Below are 23,140 nucleotides of genomic sequence, written 5' to 3' on the forward strand. Positions count from 1 at the left end.
CCTGTTTTGACACAAATAACGGTTTAGTTTGACTTGCTACTTTGGAAACGTAGCCCAGACAGAATAAAACATGGGACAAAAAATGTGAAAGTACCAGACACCAAGGGAGAGATCGAAGTGGCAATATAAAGGCAAATAAACACAGAATACAAATACCATATCCTAAACAGTATTACCTATTAGCAGCTATCAAACTCAAAACTGGGTTTGGGCTCATAAACACTAAAGTGGTTTAACAACGTGGATATTTACTGAAAAAGAAAAATGTTCTTAATATTATAATGCTTTAGCTCTTTGTTTTTAAAATTAAATTTCCTACTGTACTGAGTTAAATAATGACTCTCAAAACTTCATGTCCACCAGAACCTAGGAATATAAGCTTACTTGGACAGGAATAGAAGCTTACAGGAAACAGATGTAATCAAGTTAAGATGAGATCATACTAGATTAAGATAAACTATAAATCCTATATAACCAGTATCTTTTTAAGAGGGAAATTTGCATACAGAGAGACAGCAAAAAGGGCCACATGAAGATGGAGGCAAAGACTGGAGTGACACATCAACAAGCCACAGAACACCAAGACTCCCAACAAACCACTAGATGCCAGGACACAAAGGGAGATTTCCCCCTACTGCCTTCAGAGAAAAGGTGGCCTGCTGACACCTTAACCTCCCACTTGTACAGAACTATAAAAAAATACAATTATGCTATTTTAAGCCATCTAATTTGGTGTAATTTGTTATGGCAGCCGTAGAAAAATACCACACTTACCTTGTTTTGTAGGTTTGATTTTAGTTTATTTAATCTTAAAACAAAAAATTTTACAGTCCTAAGAACCAAAATAAAAATAAAAGGAATTAACTATCAACTGGGACGAGGACTTCAAGTAGCTTTAAGATACAGCAATTTTACTGTACATCCTTAGTGGAATATTGCCTAAAGTCAAAACACATTACAAGAAATTCTTGAAAACTGAAAACTATTTTCAGTAATCAATTTTTCAAAAATATCTTCAGTATTATTATTCCTAATAAATGTGTAATTTGAAATTAAGATTCTCAGACTAAGCAAAAATGTAGAAATTTACTATCAAGTAATTAAAAATCATCTAAAATCTTATTTTAAATATAACATAAACTCACAATTTATTTTCATTTTTTAAAAATTTGTTTCTTAATTCTGTTTGCTAAAAAGACCTAGACACAATGGTCAATCTAATAGCAATTAGTATTTTCAGTGCCAAGATGTGGTCTCTAAATACCATTTGCCACTAAAAGGAATTAGGGCTCTTTAGAAAATTGGCTGATGCCGGTTCTGGGGAGAAAACATTTTTCAGTACTTGAAAAAGTAAGGAAGATATGAGATACTAGTAAGGTCACATCAAGGGCATGCAGAGCCAAATGCAAATTTTTTACCAGCCATAGATAGCAAAATCTACAAAACATGTTAAAATCCATTAGATCATAAGGATACTGTAAGAAGGAACTCCACTATTCATGACTAAATGATACTAGAGAACCAACTCATCTTTCTAAAGAGTGGCAAATGAAAGAAAATAATTGCACATTTTCCTATCTTTCCACTAAAAAAAATACCTCCCAGAGAATCCAAATAGGTATTCTGAGAAAGTTCTTCTTTATAAAATTACAGGGCATAAGTTCAAGAAAAAAGTAATAGAACAATCTCTGTTTGGCATTACTAATGAGAAAACAGACCTAGACTGATAGGCTAGGTTTTAAGGAGGGACCAGCAAGACAATTCCTGAAACCACTAATTAAACTTAAAACTGCAAATTGGGCTGGGGATGTGGCTCAAGCGGTAGTGCACTTGCCTGTCATGCGCGAGGCGCTGGGTTCGATCCTCAGCACCACATAAAAAAAAAATAAAGATGTTGTGTCCACCGAAAACTAAAAAATAAATATTAAAAAATTCTCTCTCTCTCTCTCTTTCTCTCTCTCTCTTTAAAAAAAAAAAAAACTGCAAATAATGAGACAACCAGGCATGGTACCAAAAAAATAAAAAATAAAATATTATACAAGACCACCTAGGAAGCATTTGTTCCAGAAAAAAGAAGTCAAATCTTTGCCATGAAGATTTTAATTTATATAAAATCAATCAACAAATGTATGAAAAAATGCTCATCATCTCTAGCAATCAGAGAAATGCAAATCAAAACTACTCTAAGATATCATCTCACTCTAGTCAGAATGGCAGCTATTATGAAGACAAACAACAATAAGTGTTGGAGAGGATGTGGGGGAAAAGGTACACTCATACACTGCTGGTGGGACTGCAAATTGGTGCAGCCAATATGGAAAGCAGCATGGAGATTTCTTGGAAAATTCGGAATGGAACAACTATTTCACCCAGCTATCCCTCTCCTTGGTCTATACCCAAAGGACTTAAAAATAACATTCTACAGGGACACAGCCACATCAATGTTTATAGCAGCACAATTCACAATAGCTAAACTGTGGAACCAACCTAGATGCCCTTCAATAGATGAATGGATAAAAAAAAAAAATGTGGCATATATACACAATGAAATATTACTCAGCAATAAAAGAGAAAAAAATCATGGCACTTGCAGGTGAATGGATGGAGTTAGAGAACTGAAGTTAGCCAATCCCAAAAAAACAAATGCCCAATGTTTTCTTTGATATAAGGAGGCTGATTCATAGTGGGGTAGGGAGAACATGGTAGGAATAGACGAACTCTAGACAGGGCAGAAGGAGGGGGAGGGGGCTTGGGGTTAGAAATGATGGTGGAATGTGATGGACATTATTATCCAAAGTACATGTATGAAGACACAAACTAGTGTGAATATATTTTGTATACAACCAGAGATATAAAATATTGTGCTCTATATGTGTATAATATAATAAGAATTGTAATGCATTCTGTTGTCACATATAAATAAAGAAAATAATTTAAAAAAGACTTCAAGCTATCAATTTTCAGGAAAATCAGGACAGAGAAACACAATAAACACATGAATTATTGTGAATAATTCTATAAAAAAGTAATCAGAATTCAACAAATAAATAGTCAAAAACAAAACAACAAAAAGTGAGAAGGGAAATTTATTGATTTTAAGTCTCAGGAGATACATTAACTAAATGCAATATAGAGACATTGTTTGGATACTGATTCCAGCATACCAAGTGTTAAAAAGTGCCAGTCAGGTCATTTTAACAATGATTTATATTGATGATATTAATTGTTCATTCACTTTTAACTGTGACAAAGTACAGCCCTGAGCCACACCCCCAATCCCTGAGGGTACAGATGAAGGAAAAATGGCTGTGTTTTCAGTTGTTGAACATTGGGCAGGAGGGAGTTCTCTAGTCTTTCTACTTTAAATATTTTTTTGAAATTTTCCATGATAAAAAGCTTAAAATTTTTTAGATTCCTAAAGTACTACAATAAACTACCACCTGAAAACTAACCATTTCAGTGCGAAAAGCCATCTCCCTTTCCAATGTTGAGAGGTGAGAAAAATGACGATCATTTTCAAAGAGGTGTGTTATATGGCTCCTGGAAAAAAACAAAACAAAATAAGTGTTGAAGCTCACCCTCAGTATTATTTGTAAAAGTAACTCTAAAAGCAAAAATAGGAGTGTCTATAAATTTATAGATATTTTTGTAATAAAACTGAAATACAATGGTGTCTATATTTTTTCACTCAGTATGCATTACATTTCTATTACAATTTGTCTCCACAAAAAAAGCACACTCAAACTAGATTTTAAAATTAAAATGAACCAGAACAATGGTATTTTAAGTCAAGCACAATGAAAACAAAGAGTAAACTGTAAATGTCATTGTGTTACCACTTCAGAAATGTATGATTAATAAAATTCATGTCTCTCTATCCAGAAGATTAAAAAAATTAATCTTCCTCTCAATATGAATACTATAATAATGTTAAGCAAAGTAGAGTCTCTAATATAGCTTCTTTAATAATGAATCTCCTTTTTATTAAAAAATTATATCATTCTGACCCTGACTTATCATTTAAACTACTTTTTTCAGACTACTGTTATTAGTAATAAATATTCACTCTTCTTATAATGAAATTTTTTCCTTTAAACATTTGGTAAATAGCTTTGGTAAGTTAAAAACATTTGCATAAAATATACCATTGGGGATAAAGCAATCTTACCAGTGCAACACGGCTGCAAAGGCAGCTGAAATAAAACAGAAATTGAAATTATTATTTTAACATAAGGAAATATTTTCATTTTATAGAGATACCCTTCAAAGACAAGCTTGCCAAATTTTGAGATGTGGAACTATTGGGACTAACCTTAGAGATTGGGAAAAGAATATTAGATCTTTGAAAGCACTGGGGCTAAGTTTAAAATACCAGCAGAAGGGATCAGAGGGGAATGAAGCATATATGCACAATTTTCATTCACTCATATATTTCAGCAAAATACATGAGAGCCTATCATTTGCCAAACACTACCTAGGAACCATAAGATGGAAACTATCATGAATAGACCTGAAAGAAGAATAGAAGCAATAGGTAAGGGTAGCATAAAATAAAGAAATATGGTGGCTTGAGGGAACAAGACTGGAAGAAGTAGTAAAGGAGGAAGTATCACTTTTTATACACTATTACAATGTCAGAGTTTTGACAATAAGTCTTACTCCTGTTTTTCAACAAATACAAAGTGAAAGAAGTAAAGGAGGGAGAAGGAGGTGGATTAAAAAAAAGGAAGAATGAAAATATATGAGAGAAAAAGCTAACAACATCATCAATCTCACATGAGAATCAGTAGTTTGCTTTCTGTCCAAGTACAAAGAATATATTAAGATGAATCCAGACAACACCAATCAACTTTCTTATATAACAAGAACACCTGATTGCAGGTTCCTAATTAACAACTGCTCAGGACTCAAACTATGAAAATGTTCTTTGAAGTGAAAATTAAATGGCTTATATCATACTGCTTTATTTTTAAAGCAGTATATTTTTACTGAAAAATTCATTTTGCCTTTAAGATATTAATGGTTACAAAAGACAGTTATTCTTTTTAATCATAGAAAATTATGAACATTTACCTTGGTTTGTCACTTAACTTTTTAAGTTACTGGGTATTTTTATTCACTGAAATTTTAATTTTTTTCTTTTAAAAAATAGATTTGTTGCCAAATCTACCATTTGCATCCTTTAAAGACTTCTCACCATAATAAAACTTGAGCTTTATTTTCTCAATGATTCAACTATTATTTTCTGAATGAGTCATTCTTCTTTCCTGAATGTAAATGATACCCTTTTCCTATAGAGGACTTGTAAAATAGACTTTGGTAATTCCTTTGAGTTTATGATTAGAATTTCATTTATAAATTAAATGAAGAAAAATTTACATTTTATATAGTCTTCATATCCCTAAACAGTGTATTACTTCAATTATTCAATTGCTTTTTAATTTCCCTTGAGGAAAACACTATCTACATAGTTAATCCAAGGGGAATACCTCTTATATGCAATTCTTGGAACCAGAAATGTTTCAAAGTTTGGATGTTTTCAGATTTTAGAATATTTTCATACACATAAAATATTGAAAACTTGGGGATGAAGCTGAAGTCTAAACATGAAATTACCTAGATTTCATATGTATCTTATACATGTAACCTGAAGGTAACTTAAGTACAACTGCATTTTGACTGACCAGTCTCATGAGGTCAGGTGTTCAATGTTTCACTTGTGGCTTCATGTCAGCACCCAAAATGATTCTGATATTGGAACATTCTGGATTTAGGATTAGAGATAATCTATTCATATTTCCTAAGTGCTCCATTTCAACATTTTTTTGCTGCTAATATCCATGAAGTCTTTTTTCATATACTATTGGATATTACCTTTAATATATTTATTTTTGAAGAGTATTTATTTTGTAATGCAGAGCTTAGCTTATTTGTAAACTATTAATTCACAGGGTTCTTATTGTTTTCAATTCTCCAATTTAAACAATATTACTTGCAAATAATAATTTTTCTCCTAAACCATAATTTTACTATTAGCATCTTCTTCCCATTTGATAACAATAATAATAAACTTCTAGAATACTACTAAACAATTGTGGTAAAAGAAGGCATTCTTGGGCTGGGGATGTGGCTCAAGCGGTAGCGCGCTGGCCTGGCATGCGCGCTGGCCTGGCATGCGTGTGGCCCGGGTTCGATCCTCAGCACCACATACAACAAAGATGTTGTGTCCGCCGAGAACTAAAAAATAAATATTAAAAAAATTCTCTCTCTCTCTCTAAAAAAAAAAAAAAGAAGGCATTCTTGACTTCAACAGACTTTAATAGCAATGCATTTCACATCGTGCCCTTAAGTTAACCTTTGACCTTCACAATTCTGGAATGAGAACTAGAACTTATAAAGGTCATCATCCTTCTATATCAGTTTCAATTTTGTAGAATAATTTGAAGAGCACTGGCATTAGTTCTTCTTTAAAGGTCTGATAGAATTTATCTGGGAATCCATCTGCTCCTGGGTTTTTCCTTGTTGAAAGGCTCTTTCTTAGTGCTTGTACCTTGTTGCTAGTTATTGGTTAGTTTAGGCTTTCTACACCCCCTTAACTCAATTTTGGCAGGTCATATGTGTCTAGAAATAGATTCATTTCTTCTAAGTTTTCCAATTTCTTAGAGTAAAAGTTTTCAAAATAGTCTCTAATGATCCTCTGGATTTCTGTCTATGGTGATCTCTCCTTTTTGTCTCTAATTTTGTTAATCTGTGCCTTCTCTCTTTTGGTTAGTTTTCTTTTTTTTTTTTTCTTTTTTTTTTTTCCTAAATTTCATTGATTTTAGTTCTGATCTTGATTATTTCCTTCCTTCTATTGGTTATATAACTGGAATGTTCTTGTTTTCCTAGACCTCAGGATGCAATTGTTAGGTTGTTTATTTGGGAATTTTCTGATTTTCTTATGTAGGCAGTTATAGCTACAAAATTTCCTCTTAGAACCACCATCATAGTGTCCCAATAGTTCTGGTATATTGTATCACTATTCTCATTTGATTGTTAAGAGTTTTTTAATTTCTCCTGATTTCGTCTACTACCCATTCTTCATTCAAAAGTGCGCCATTCATCTCCCATTTGTTTATATAATTTCTGTAGGGATTTTTGGTGTTGATTTTTAATTTCACTTCATTACAATCAGATAAGATGCAAGAAATTGTATCATTTTTCAAATACTTGCTAAGAGTTACTTTGTTGCCTGGAATATTATCTTTTTAGAGAAGGTTCCAAGGGCAGCTGAGGAGAAAGTGTATTCGCCTTGTTGGATGAAATATTCTACAGATGTCTGTTAAGGCCATTTGATTTAAAATGTTTTTACGTCCATACAGTCTTCCAAGTTTACGTCTGGATGACCTATCTATTGGTGAGAGAGGTGTGTCACAGTCACCAGTATTATTATACTGGGGTCTGCTTGAGTGTTTCTGTAGGGTCTGTTTTATGTAATTAAGTGCACCAACATTTGGAACATAAACATTTATGCTTGTTATATCTTCTTGTTGATTGTTCCTGGTATTATCAGTATAAAATTACCTTCTTTGTCTCTTCTCATTCATTTTGATTTAAAGTCTGCTTTGTCAGATATGAGTAGTTACTACTGCTTGTTTTCAGGCTCAATTTGCATAGTATATCAATTTCCATTCTCTCACTTGCAGCCTGTAGCCATCTTTCCCTATAAGGTGAGTCTCAAACAACATATAGTTGAACCTTGTTTTTTAATCCATTCTACCTGCTTATATATTTAATTGGGAAGTTGAAACCATTCACATTCTATGTTATTATACAGAGTTGATTATTAATTCCTGCCAGTTTGACTTATTCCTAATATTAAATTTGGTCCTGTTTCTCATTTGCTTAGCAATTCTTCAAATGAGATTTGATCACTAGTGGGATCTGGGATTTGGGTTTTTTGTTTGTTTGTTTGTTTCTGTGTGAACGATTTAAGTGTTTTCTGAAGTGCTGGTTTAGTAGTCATGAATTCTTTAAGTTTCTGCTTTTCTTGAAAAGTTTTTATTTCTTCTATGACTCTGAAGGATAGCTGTCCTGCGTATAGCAATCTTGGTTCCCAGTTATTTTCTTTTTCTTTTTTTTTTCTTTTTTTTTTTTTTTTTTATATTTCTCTCTTTCCCTCCGTTATTTTATTTCAGGATTTGGAACACATCATTCCCAGCCCTCCTGGCTTTTAGAGTTTTTGCTAAGAAATTGGAAGCAATTCTGATTGGATTGCCTCAAAAAGCAACCTAACCTTTTTCTCTTCAGGCATTTAAAATTCTGTTATCTTTCTGTAACTATAATGTGTCATGAAAAAAGTTGTTTTGCTCTTGTCTATTTGGGGTTCTAAATGTCTCCTGTATCTGGATGTCCAGCTCATTCTCAAGGTTTGAAACTTTTTTCTGTTATTATTTCCCTGAAGAGGTTATCCATGCCATTAGCTTAAATCTCACAACCCTCTTCAATTCCAATCATTGTTAAATTTGGTCTCTTAAGTTGTCCCAGAGTTCTTGTATATTCTGGTCATTCTTTTTTTATCATGTGAATTTTCGAAGTCAGCCACTTTGTCTTCCAGTTCTGAGATTTTGTCTTTGGCATGGTCTACTCTATTATGGAGACTTTTAACAGAATATTTTATTTGATTTATTATGTCTTTTGCTTCCAAGATTTGTTTGTTTTTCAGAATCTCTAACTAATTGAATTTCTCATATCCTGTACTGACTTTCTCACTTCATTCAGTTGCTTTTCTGTGTTCTCTTCAAATTCATTATTTTTATAATCATTCTTTAAAATTCCTTCTGATATTTCATCCACTTCAGTATCTATGGAGTTGGCTATTGGCAAATTATAAACTTTAGAAGGCACTGTATTACCTTGATTTTTCATAGTCCTTGAATCTCTGTTTTTGTTTTACACATATCCTGGAATATTCTTCCACTCTTATGTGGGGGCCTTTTTAGAGTATAACCTCCTCCTAAGTGTTCTAGAGCGATCTAGATTAACATCCATCATAGTATGGTATCCACATCCTTTGTGTTAATTATGTTTTTGCTAAAGGAGTGAATATCCTTGAGCGGGATCTGAGAGACATCCTAGCTCTTCCTACTTAGAGGTCTGGCTATTAGTTTAGAGGTTTTTGACTCTTCTACTCTCTTTATTAAAATATCACTTTAGTCTAGTATGGTTAATTTGTGTATGTGCTGTCTTCTGGGTGGGATTAGTTCAGCAGCAGAGTCTCTGCCCTGTCAATTTATAGTGTCCTTGAAGATTCCCAGCACCTCACAGAAAAGGGGGAAATAAACATTAGTAACAACCAAAGCAAACAACATACAGCATTAAAATAAATACCTATTGCCTACTATGACATCTACAGCATTAATTACCACAAAAAGAAGAATGATCGGGTCAACAATTGCCAACAGCAAAACATAATCAATAGCTGTGAAGCAGACTTGGCACCAAGTTTTAACTACGCCCTCCACAGTACTAATAATTGCAACAGCATGAATAGGGGGCAGGTGTTATATAAATGAAACAGTTCTAAATGGCGGTAAAAATACAGTTCATTAAGAGGAAAAAATGTAATAATGTAATGTAAACCCCTCAGGTAAAAGAAAGTTTTGAAAATCCAATGTCAACAGAACAAATGTAGAAGAGACTGAGAAAATAATGGAGCTATATATAAAGGAAAAGGAAAAGAAAGAAAAAAGTAAATTGAGAGAACAAGAAAATTTGACTATTAGAGAATAAAAGAAAGAGAAACAAACTACAGAACAAAAAACCCTAACCCTCAAAAGAAAAGGAAAAATAACTAATGTAAAAAAAGGCTAAAAATAAGAAAACAGAAATGAGTACATATATGTATATATATCCACAAACCAATCAGCACAGCAAGAACACCAAATTAAAAATAAAAGAAAAAAGGATTCTTAATGAAAAATGAGAATTGTCTCCACCAAGGTAGATAAAACTGTCAATAAGGCTGGATGGTCACTGCCTATGCCCAACTGTCTTTTCCATTTTTTTAAGGCTATGTACAGCAAGAGAGAGTTCACACAAGCATGCATGCTCAAGCTAGAGCTATAGGTTGTTAACCCCTTTCTTTTTGTGTTGCTCACCCAGCTGCCAGTTGGAGTAGCCTAAAACTGAAGCTGGTTGAAACAGCTCTCACTTCTCTTCTCATCAGTGTAAGGCAGAGTACAATGGGAAATACTATAGACTAGAGTTTTTTCCAGATCAATATACGTCCAAGGTGGGGCTGCTATAGAGTTCCAAGAAGGGAGCTCTGGAAGCTGGGGCTTAGGTCTAATCATGATTAGGAATTTTGTTGGGTGGTATCTGCAGTGGAGAGATTAGATCAATATACCTGGAGGGCTAGGTAGATGCTGATCTCTGCTGAGAGTCTGGATCTCAAAAGCCTCCCAAGAATTCTACTTCCTGGGCAGGGGAATCAGACCTCCCCTAGTCACATACACTCTGCTGCCCACAAATATGGCCTCCCCAGGCTTTGTCCCTAAGTATATTCACACCCACCTACTCAGTCTCCCAAACCTCTTCACCAGGTCATGTGAGTCACTGAACTCAGAGGGAAAGTAAGTTGGACTCCCCTCCTTATTTCTGACTTGAATTCCCCTGTGTACTCAATTTCTGCTAAGTATTTGCTAGGTCACATAGGTGCTTGCCAGGGCAGTATGGTAATGTCTGCTACAATGTCTCAGGTTCCCACAGCAGCCAGCTACAGTGTGGCCTCCTCAAGATGGTTCCCTTCTCAGTTCTCCACAGCCAGCTGTGAAATCAGAGCACTTTTCAAACACCAGTTCACTGTGCCGCCTCTAGACCAGCTATGTTCAGGTTCCAGGTTTTCCCAGGCCAAATTTGTCCATTGTATTTCTCTTTATTTTATCTCTCCCCTCTGTAGAAAACCAGGACCACTGCCATGGGCACAAGTAATGTACTCTTTCTTGTTCTTTGGTCAATGCACCCAAATTTCTGGGTTTCTAAGACACTGTAACTATCCAATATTGAATTTCAGTGACATCCCTCTTTCACCCACCTTGCTGAGAAGCAACATTCCTGCTGCTTAAATCCAAACCACAGAGCAACTGGAAATGCAACCTTCTCCTCAAATCTGCCTTCTTAAATCTCCTTAGGTGAGGATTTGTAGTAGATAACCATAAGACAAATACAACAAAACAATGTGAACCTGGATCCAATGTGACAAGAGTTCCCATCATAAATACTGACTATATGGAATACAATAATAGCAATGTGCTAATGTTTATTGAGAGTCCACATATTATATACACAATATGTCACTCTCTTAGTGCTCTGTGAATATCAGGTAGAGAGTTTAGTCACAGCTTACCAATCAGTAGGCTTTGAAGTGCCAAGAGTAAGAGAGAAAGTCCCTAAGACCAGTAACCTCTTGTCTTTAAAAAAAAAAAAAAAAAATCCATTTACCTTACTGTTCTATACAAGTATACTCAATTTCTATGTTCATGATGTGAAAAGGACTGAGAAACACTGAACTAGTTTAAAAAAGGAAAAACAAGCAAGGTTCAAAGAAAACATCATTCAGCAACAATATAGAGCCCCAGTACTCCAAACCCTAGTACTAATTAGAATGGAACTAAATAAAACCACAGATACTTAAGTATTTAATCCAAGGATATTTTTAAAACTTACAAGTGATTCAGATGTATAATCAAGGTTGTTATTATTGACACAGAGAAAGCCTGGGACAAAGTCTGGGTAATTTTTTACAAACTTCCATGTGAGAACTGGCTCCTTGCTATTCCAGGTATCCTGGAGCCTAAAAATAACTGCATTACCTGAGAACTGGTTGGAACACAGGACTCAGGTCCCATCTCACTCCTCCTGACTTCCAATCTATATTTTAACAAGATCACCTGAGGTAATACATAACCACTTCTAAGAGTGATATCTCAACACTGATACCATGTTGGAATCCCCTCATAGCTTTACGCATTACGAGATCTGACTGAGGGCTGATTCTAACATGGAACTGGAGGTAAGGTGAAAACACTGACGGCAGAGAGGCATGCTAAGACACATCCCTAAGCCCCATTCTCAAGAGATCCTAATTCTACAGATCACTCTAGGGTTCAGAAACCTACATTTTTAACAAACCCTCAGGTGATTTCATATAGTCCAGACTTTTGAGACGTGGTATAGTTATAGCAGAAAAGTCAATAAGATGAATATGGTAACATTTCAGGTATGAGATAAGGAGGCCTGGATAGCAGTGACATGAGCTTAATTAGAAAAAGGCAAATATAAATTTAAAAGATAACTCTGAAGGAGAAACTGGCAAAACTTGACAGGTGAAAAAAAGGATTAAGAAAGGCAAAGAATTAAAATTATTTTTTTACTTCCCTGCTAAGAAAGTCATTTCTAAGAAGAAATATTTCTTAGGTTTTATATGATTTATAACTTAATTAGCCTCTCAGAGTCTCATCTGCACAAAGCAAAAAATGTGGAATTTTTACTTGGTTATCTCTAATCCTAGCACTTAACGACCTTGAAGAATAACCTACAGCTTTGCAAACACTTTGGACTTCATACTCTCCAAAATAACTGCACAGTGTTTTTCTATTTTCTATTTTCATTTCAATCTTCCCCATCTCCAAACTACAAAGTGTTGACAGGTTGGGCCCTTTTAATTGGTTTTCTCCTTTGAATTTGGGGAAAAATCCAATTTTGAATAGGAAAAGAAGCAATGAGTTCAATTTTCTAGTAGAGATATTGAGTCTCAAACCAAGAAGCAGGATTGCTTTTAAAATTCAGAGTCATGATTTGAAGAAACTACAGCTCTATTAAGTTGGAGAGTTCAAGATCATCTACATGGTGATGGTTTTTAAGACTGATTTAAGTTAATCAGAGTCTCTGCCATATATTTGGCACTGAGCAAAACAGTGCTTATAAAGGGTTTTTAAAAAATTAGAAACTCTTAATTATAATAACAATGTCTCAACATCTGTTTATCAGTTGCAGTTTACAAAGCACTTTCGCATATCAAGCAGAAATGATCCAGGAGTCCTTTTGAGACAAAAGTGGTTCTTATTTTCCCATGAGGCCCAAGGTCACATGACTGGAATGCAGTAAGGTCTGGAGAGAGCCCAGGATTTCTTTCACTCCAAGCTCAGGCATGAAAATGTTGAGCACATTTAACCAAAAGGGTGCACTGGCACACAGCACACAAGGATGCCTTAGAAATCACAAAAACATCAAGGATTGAATGGTTTCTTTTAAAATGAGTATATGAAAACAGCAGAGAATTAAAAGTATGTATCACCACCCTAAACAGAACATAATTACGCTTCTAAAAAGAGAAATTTACAAAGTTGGTTTTCATATATTTAAATATTTATATACAAATACTAAAGTAAGCAATGCTTAATGCAATTATTCAGTGTATGAGTTTTAAAAACAATAAATTCTAACTTCCTTCAAAAGTCTTTGCCTTATATAATGTGAAAATATTTCTAAATTGACAGAAATTAATAATCTCCATAAAGGATCTTCATCTTTCTTGTTGGAAAAAATGCATTTCAGTGTTTGAAGAACAAATAGCTAGATAAAATATATAACCAAAATAATAATGATAGCTTCTTAAATACTTCTGAACATACAGATGGAAGCTGCAAAACTTTAGTAACCATGGGAAAAGTGTTGAAGCTTTGTCTCTTCACTAGAGGAAAAAATAAATCAACACACATGACATACATCCAGGCCCATCACATTCAACAAAGATTTTAACAAGTTCATTGCCTGTTACACCATTCCAATCTTAACATTACAAAGTCACTCCAAATTTCAAACTGTCCTTGGATATCACAGTGTCTTGCTTATCATTTAATTTGGATGATTACACACATTGTGGCACTATTTTTACTCTGCTTTTATAGCATTGCCAAACTACCAACACAGTTTTTAAAAATCAGAATTTATTAGTTTTTAAAAGATAATTATGAATTACAAAATGAAAACTAATAGGATCATAGGATATAAAAATCAGAGTGATTCCCAAATGAGCAGAGCCAGCAAAACAGCGCTCTTTTTAAGAGTTGTCAGGTCTTAGAGGACATATGAGGTCATCTTCCCATTAATGTGCCTTTGACTGTTGCCTAACACTTTAGATCTGAAATCCACAGTTCAACAGATGTGATTAACAAAGGCGAGAGATCTTAATTTCAATACCAAACTTAATCACAGGGAACTCAGCAATGATACTGGGCTAAGGACCTGGTCCTACTTTATTTCCCTGCAAGTAAAATTCTAGGCAGTAGACTTTAAGTTCTAGAATCTTACGAAATTTCCATGGACATCAAAGATAAGAAAAGAGTGAAAAACAAGGAGCGGGTGCATTGTTGCATGCCTACAATTCAAGCTATTTGGAAGGCTAAGGTAGGAAAATTGCAAGTTCAGGCCAACCTAGGCAATACTTAGCAAGACCCAAGACCCAGTCTCAAAATAAAATTTTTAAAAGAACGGCGGGGTGGTGGGGGGCATTAAATAAACTCTATATAGGGCAAAGGGGAAGGAGGGGAAGGGAGGGGGCATAGAGGTAGAAAAGAAGGTGGAATGTGATGGTCATCATTACCCTAAGTACATGTATAAGTCAGGAAGGATGTGACTCTACTTTGTGTACAACCACAGATATGAAAAATTGTGCTCTGTATGTGTAATATGAATTGTAATGCATTCTGTTGTCATATATAACTAAAAATTTTTTAAAAGATATTAGTGCTACAGTATACTAATAGATAAAAAAAATCTCCATCTTTGAGCAGTACTATGAACTACCCTGAAACTTTGGTAAGTGATTTGGTAACAGTTATGCAGTTATATTAACCCTCACTGCTATAATAAGCTAACATTACAAAATACCACCCAAGCATTCATCACGTGGTGGTAACAGTGCTGAAAACAAACCTAAAAACTGGCTACTTTAGAAGGAAGTCAAACACAGGGAAAGAAGCCAAACAAACATGAAGGGACATAAACTGTTCATTTAAAAGTGCTCTTGGGGAAGAAAAATAATAAGGCTGAGAATATAAAAATAGTACTAAAGCACAAAAATATGCTACAATAGTTGTAGCATTATGTATTCTGAAAATTAATTCTGCCACTTTTTAAATGTATTCCTATTAAATGAATCTTAATTGAATTATGAAGGGTCATCCATGAAGAACTAATCTTCTTTATGAGACTAAATAACAAAATAAAGGTCTGGACCTAAAAATAGGTGTAATTTTACTACTTTTAGTGATTCACAACCATCAAAAAGAGTAAAGAAAATTAGCAGATTCAAGCTGATGACAAATGATGAACTAGCAATGTAAGAATTTACAATTAAACATACAAAGTCTCAAGCTACTCCACTTGTACATAGGTACACAGGTCTATAGTCTCTGTGAGATGTAAATATCTCATTAATATGAACTTCAGGAGACATTAATACACCTAACATTCATTAAAAGACATTCATACAACTTGACAGGATTGTTTAAAATGTTCAAATTTTAGCAACACCGAAACATATGTATATACATAATTAAAATGTTATCTGCTTTCAGTCTTTATTGGCCAAAAGTTAACCACAAATTGAGAATACATTCTTCAATTTACACAAACTAAATTCAGCACATTTGTTATTTATGACTACTCATGAGCATCTCATATTCAGAAATCCTCATACCACAGCATCTTTTTAATAATAAAATGTGGCATTTATACACAATGGAATATTACTCAGCACTAAAAAATAACAAGATCATGGCATTCGCAGGGAAATGGATGGCATTAGAGAAGATTATGCTAAGTGAAGTTAGCCAATCCCAAAAAAACAAATGCCGAATGTCTTCTCTGATATAAGGGAGGTGACTCAAAATGGGGTAGGGAGGAAGAGCATGGGAAGAAAATTACCTCTAGACAGGGAAGAGAGGTGGGAGGGAAAGGGAAGGAGAAGGGGAATTACATGGATGGTGGAAGGAGACCCTCACCGTTATACAAAACACAATTATGAAGATGTGAGGAAAAAAAAAGAATAGCGTTACCTTAGATTAGGTAGAGAGAAGTGATGGGAGGGGAGGGGAGGGTATGGGAGGAAAGGAAGGATAGTAGAATGAAATAGACACTATTATTACTGTGTGTATTATGTGACTACATGACCAATATGATTCTGCAACCTGTACACTCATAAAAATGAGAAATTATATCCCATCTGATTCAAATGTATGATGTGTCTAGGTCACTGTACTGTCATGTGTAACTAATTAAAACAAATAAAAAATTTTAAAAATATGTTTAGGTGATGATAAACATTTTTTGTGTTAACCAAAGTCTATTTTGGGGGAAAAAATTGTTCTAAGCATTGAAGAAATTCTCTAAAAAATCTCAAATTTCATCTTACTTGCTGGCCTTCCTGGGAAATTATTGATATGATGTCTATGTATTAAACACACACTCCTGCAGCTAATGCTCAGTTGTGTCCAAGTGTTTGTCTGAAAGCAAGCACAAGAAGATGCCTAGTGATCCCTGGGTCTCAGTTTCTTTAGCTTTTCTTGTTCCTTATGCCACTTAAAATAGGCTCTGTTTCCACTTCTTATTCCAGTACCTCTATGTACGATCCTCTTTCCTTATTCCCTCTGAAGAAGGAAGAAACAAGAAAACTAACACTTATGAGCATGAAATATTCCCAGAACTGAATGCTGGAGATTCATTTCTTTTCTTACTACACTCTCACCCTAGACAAGATGAAGTAAAGTACAGCAATTAAGAGAATAAACTCAGGAGCCAAACTGTCTGGCTTCAAATCCTGACCCTTCCACATAGGAGGGATGAGCCTGGGCAAGTTACTTAACACCTGTGCCTCAGATTCCCCTCTAATAAAATAAGTATGGTAATCACAATGCCATTGTGATTACTGAGTTAACAGTGAAGTGAGTTAATCTAAAGCTCCAAGAACAAAATCTGGCACAGAGCCCCTTATCAGTATAAGATGCTTTTCATGGGAATATTCATGAATTCAACTCCTATAAATTTGAATAGCACTGATTGGCTAAAAACTCCTTATTTTTCTGTCTCTCCACTCAGACCATCTTTCTTACGTTCCACCGCCTTACCTGACTTTCTCCTTGGACATCTCACAGTTGTCTCCAAAATAATACATCAAGATAAAATTCTAGCTCCTTTTTCTCAAACCTGTCCTCTCATCCACACCCCCAGTCTTTACTGTCTCTGTGAATACTACCATTATTTCCCCTAATTAATTATAGCAGCCAAAATTCTATTAATATCGCCTCCCTTTCCCTAAAACCAACACCAATTCATCAATAAGTCCCATCATTTCTACCTCCAAAATATACCTGAAAATCCACCCACTTCTCTCCCTCTCCACACATCTCCTTTGTCTGCACCAACAAATCCCACTGGGTCTCTAGAAGAACTTCCTCTCTGGCCTCTCTGCCTTCATGAAACCAAATATTGCCTCAAGCCATTTGTGAGTTTCTCAAGGTAAAAATGTAAACATGTTACTCTTGTTCAACACCCCTCAGTGGTGTCAAGCTCCTTTTTGAGATCTGGTCCATACACAACCTCCCTCCTCTTTCAACACACCTGTCCTTCCTTAGCACTTGCTGTCTGCTGCATCCACAATGCTGCTCCTCTCAACCTCTGTTCAGCTAACATCTTTCCTTCCTGAAAGTCTCACCTTTAAAGCCACTTCCCCAGAGCTTTTCTTGTCCTTATTTAAAGTGAGTGTTTCCTGGCTTGGGGCTTTTGTTTGTTCTGTTTTCCCTTCAACTGCTTTTCTTTTTCTTCTCATGCCCTCACTACAATGAACAATTATCTTTTTTTGTCTACCTCCTTTTTCTAGGTTGTACGTTCCACAAAGGTAAAGGCTACAGAGTCTTATAAATCTTATGCCCACAACAAGCACCTGATATAGTAGACATTTGATAATTGATGAATATGAATAAACCCACTGTCTATTTTACATATATTCTTGTTTTGTTTTGTTAGAGGAAAAGTTTATTTGGGAGCTCATGGTTTCAGGTATCTCGGTTCATAGCCAGCTCCATTCCTCCGGGCTGAAGACATGATGATCAGGAAGCAGAGACTCCACTGCCTGATACAAAAGATACACCCAAAAGCATGCTCTCACTGCCCACTGTCCCACCCTGTCTACCAGCCACAGGCTACCTGCTTTCAGTTACCACTCAGTCAATCCCTATCCGGGGATTAATTCACTAATTGGGGTATGGCTCTCATAACCCAATCATTTCACCCCTGAATGTTCTTGCACTATCTCACACATGAACTTTTGGGGGACACCTAATATCTAAGCCATAACATTCCACCCCAGGTCCCAAAAGCTAATGCTCATCTCACAATGCAAAATACATTAAGTCCATTTTCAAGAGTCCCCATAGTCTCAACAATTTCAAGATTGCCCAAGAGTCCAAATCCAAAGTCATCACTGAGACTCAAGGCAAACTCTTAAGTGTGAGCTCCTGTAAAAATCAAAAGCAAGTTACATATGTCCAATATATATTATATTCTTTACTATAACCAGACAAAACTTTTATATCCCATTTTAAAGAAGAGGTAATTAAGAATGAGAAATATTAAGGGAGTATAGATGCACCTTCTGTGTATAGAAACAGGATTCAAATGCAGGTCAGTATTGAAATGCCTGTGCTTCTTTCATCATACCACACATCCCAGTTCCCAATACCTTGACCCAACTCTCTACCTCCATCCAGCTTCTTTCCTCTTGAGCACCTAAGAAGGCATGGTGCTCTCAAAAGTTGTGAATAATAAAATCAAAGATTCTAAATGTTAATTTTGCCTCCTGGGGTATATTTGTCAATAGCTGGGAGGCATTTTGCTTGTCACTAGGTAGGTACTAAAGGCACTTAGTAGGCAGAAGCCAGAGATGTCTAAATATCCTGCCATGCATAGGACAGCCTCTCATATTAAGAAATTCCACCAAAAAGGTAAAACTGCAGAGGTTGTAAAGTCCTGACAATAAGAGCTAGGTTAGAGCAGAGGTGCAGTTGCTTCTGACCACAGGAACCAAGCAAGTAATGTGAATGAATCAAACAGGACAGATATGAGGGGGAAACACAGCTTTTATCATCTCTCTTTTCCATACTCGGGTTACCTTTATTATGTTTGTTTTATAAATGGCATTTTATTTTAGTCCCTCACAACAGACATGCTCCATGTGCATATTTAACTTCTACATTTTTCACTTCCCCTCCTGAAACATGGAGCCTTCTCTAGCTATCCCTCCCTCTCCCTTCTTCTAATAAGGGATGAGGGTACAAGAAATATATAGACATGTCAGATAACAAATGGCAACTGACAGCCACAGTTTAGGGAAAATAATAGAGATCAGAGAAAGCTATGGCAACTGGACTATCCATGTCCCCATGTAAAGAAGAATGTGGATTTATGTAGTTCTACCAGATTGCTGCCATGTAGTTCAGTGACGCTCAGGACAGGCAAGATATTAAACTTTAAAAACCACCGATGTTTCTGTCCACCATCACATCCTAACCTCCATATTCAGCTTTAAGTGGTTTTATGTGTGCGGCTTGATCATCAGGGCATTTCAAAGTTTCCAGGTGACTTTAGTATACAGCTAAGATTGAAAATCACTGCTCTAGTGCAGGTCTCTCATTTTACCTGTGCATAAACCAAAGCTCAGAAAAGCTAAACTTTGCTCAGACACCCAAGAAGTTTAAACAAGCACAGAATCAGAAAATAAATAAAAGTTCTAGAAAGGTATTGTTTCAAACCCTGAGGTTCATAAACACCTTTTTTTTTTTTAATAGAAAATCAGGGTATACTGCACATTATAGAGTCAACATTGTTACACAGAATTTGTGTTTTTAATATGTGCACATTGCTGGTTAGTCTCCATTCTCTTTCCTTCTCTGCTTTGTTCCTAGCCCCAGGAAGCTCACACTATATAGAGTGTTTCAGTAATGTTGGTTGGTTCTGCCAATAAACAGCACTAGTGGGAGACCAGAGCGTGGGAGCTGAGTGTTTGAATAGCGCTTCTTGGTGACCTTGCTCCTACAACACAGCTTTCACTGGGTATAGCTCCTGATGGAGACCCACTTCCCCTTCAGGTTGGAAGATGATTCCATGTTCCCATCGTTGACAGTCCCTGGGTGCCTTAATGGTGCCTTTATGGTGTCCCTAAACCTGCTCAAACTTCTTCTCTTTTTTTAAATTGGTATATCATGATTATACATCATAGTGGGATTCACTGCATATTTGTACATGCATATAACATTGTTTGATCAATTTCATTCCCCAGTACCTCCCCTTTTCCTCCCCTAATCCCACCCCCATCTCCTTAATCTACCCTACTGGTCTCAAATCTGCTCATACTCCTAAAAATAATTCATTAAGTGTTTCCAGCTAGACCACTGATATACATAAATAGATTAATAGTCACAAATATCTATTTACTTATTGGGTTGCATTTTCAGAGGTGTAAGCAGATTTAACTTAACTGTATTATTTACTGTGGGCTGTGGTTGAAAAAGTCTGGGAAATATTGTCAATGTTCTTTCTACATCACTGCCTTCTTTGGCTGATAACAGGAAGCTATTAGGTTAAAAACTAAATATAAACATTTTAAGAGCCCCTCTTTACAACTGTTATCATTAAAAAGCTAGTAAATAATTGTCAAATAAAAAATATATTAAAACATAATTTTAAACAATGCTTAACATTGCCCAACAATGGAAAGGGCCCCCTTAGTAAGGCTTACCAGTGCCTAGCACATGTGGAAAAGAGCCTTAGCCACCTTCTAACTCTTAAAAATCCATCCTTCTTTCATGGAGCTTCCTTTTCTCTTTCTAAAGAGAAATGAATCCATTTTTTATCACAGCTTAATATTTAGTTGTTTACTTGATCACCTTCAAATTAACTCTCAAAGAACCAAAGAACCTGCAATGCCTCTCAATAAAGAAGGCCAAAGAGCTATTTTAAAAGTTTCATTTTCAAATACTATTCAGTGTCAGCTTAACACTCATTCTGGGAGGGAAAAGGAAAAAAGAGCCGAGGCAATTTTCAAAAATGTCTAAACTGTTCCTCTCTGCAGAATCTGAGATGCTTTCTGATGCTTGGGCAAGGCATGATGGTAGGGAAGGATTAGGTATAAAATCAGTCTATGAGACAATCTCTAGACCACAGTTTGTTCATCCAATCTCCATACATCTGGTGACCATGGACCAGGATAACACCCAAGAATATGATCTCCCACTTTACTGTACCGCCTTCCAATGCCCAAAGGGAAAGTCAAGCAAAGTGTCACAATATTACATTGATAATTATATTTCAATATGAACATAACTAAATTCAAATACAAGCCAATCAATATAAGAAGACTCAAATACAAGAAAAGAAAATATGCAGATAATAACAATAGGAATTATATAATTATTCCAGGGGTTTTTTTCCCTCATTGCCACTCCCTGAAGAACCAATGCCATTCCATATTTTACTACAAAGTGGTTACTGTTTATACTAGCCTTTCAAGAAAAGTGCAAGTTTATTCTGCCCTAAGATCTCCAAACAGTATTATGCAGTTGCTTTTACAATAGGAACTAAAATTTGTTAAATGCTTTAGAAACAAAGTACTTTCCCAAGCCTCACCCACCCCTTTTAGTTTTACTCCTCAAGACATCCCTATGGAGTAAGTAGGGCATGTGATAATTCCACATAACAAAGAAAGAAGGCTTGCAAAGGAAGTAACTTGAGACTTAAACCAAACTGAACTGATGTGCACTGGCTCTGAAGGTCTGCCTCATCCTCTGTATCATGCTGCCTCCCCAAGGTGAACTTAACCTGCACATTGGCCAGGTTTTCAAGCTCGATTCTGAGGAAAAAATATAAGGGGGGAGGGGGGGTTGATATTGAATTTTTCTAATCTTAAATCTACAACTTAAAAAAAGCACCCTAATAACAATACCAACCTCCCTGAGCCCATTAAAACGCACATAGTGATGATGACTGGCTTTTTATGATTGACTGGTTTCTTAATGATGCCTGTGATCTCACTGGAAGCCGATTCTGCTGTGCTCTATTTCTTCGTCTATACGGAATTGCAAACTCTTGGCTAAGGGAACTTTCGGTCACGAAAGGAATTTTAAAAGATAACAAGGAATAAATCACCAGTAATTAAATAATTCAATAGCCAAAATCCATTACGGCAATATAGGAAAAGGGCAGTGTTACTGCATTTCACTGGTTGACTTAGAAAAATTAGGCCTATTTCCAAACTGCTATAACTTGCCTTTTTGTAATGTCAATCAGGGAACAAAGGAAACCTGAAGTCAGTCCACAATACACGAAATGTTTCAACTTTCTTTTCATCACATCACACATCATCCATTTGGTGTATGGTAAAAGGATGGGAGAGAGGCGCTCTTCACCAAACGTCCCCAAACCACCAGGGAAGGTTAAGGCTCTGGCATCCAAAAGACAATACAACCTGGAAAGTGACGTGTACAGGGGAATCACAAATAAAGTGCCACCAGCGATGTTTGCGGCCAAGAAGAAAACAGCACGCTAAAATTAATTATAAGTTTGGCAACTTTCTAGGACAGGCATCGTGCGTTTGCTTCAGTCTCCACTGAATCGCTCCCACCAAAAGCAAACCATCCTCGCAGTAAGGGGCCAAATAACGGGAAGGCACCAATCAGCAGCGCTTTAGTCTAGTTAGCGCAGACCTGTCCATTTGCGGACAGGCCGGGCAGCTGTTGATCTGGGGCCATTTTTTTTTTTTTTTTAAAGCTTAGACAGACAGCGGTGGGAATGGTGCGCCGAGAGCTAAGCTCCGGGAACAGGAGAGGAGGAGGTAGGAACGTCCCAGGAAAGAAGTCAGAGAAAGCTGCAAACTGGCGGAGACCATCCGATCAGGTCGGGCGGCGGAAGCAAGAGGAAAGGGACACGAGGGGAGAGGAGGAAAGGAGAGGAAAGGAAAGAGACGAGCCATGCCTCAAAGTTCCGCGTCCCGCCAGCGCTCGCGCGCTTGGGGCTGCTCACCTAGCAGAAGCGTGGTCCAGGTCCG

At 36.0% G+C, this 23,140-nt stretch overlaps 1 protein-coding gene across 2 annotated transcripts in view; it reads right to left on the reverse strand.

Moving 5' to 3' along the window:
* Nucleotides 1-23,134, reverse strand: part of Dpy19l1 (dpy-19 like C-mannosyltransferase 1) — a 97,928-nt gene extending 74,794 nt beyond the window's left edge. For both annotated transcript variants that reach the window (XM_015490218.2, XM_015490217.2), the window contains exons 1-3: nt 23,116-23,134; nt 4,169-4,193; nt 3,453-3,540 (exon numbers count right to left, since the gene is read on the reverse strand). In XM_015490218.2, the coding sequence (XP_015345704.1) occupies nt 3,453-3,473 (21 nt within the window). In that variant the 5' untranslated portion in view covers nt 3,474-3,540; nt 4,169-4,193; nt 23,116-23,134. The remainder of the gene's footprint in view (nt 1-3,452; nt 3,541-4,168; nt 4,194-23,115) is intronic.
* Nucleotides 23,135-23,140: the final 6 nt, after the last annotated feature.

This window comes from Marmota marmota, unplaced genomic scaffold (genome assembly GCF_001458135.2).
Source record: "Marmota marmota marmota unplaced genomic scaffold, marMar, whole genome shotgun sequence".
Taxonomy (NCBI): domain Eukaryota; kingdom Metazoa; phylum Chordata; class Mammalia; order Rodentia; family Sciuridae; genus Marmota; species Marmota marmota.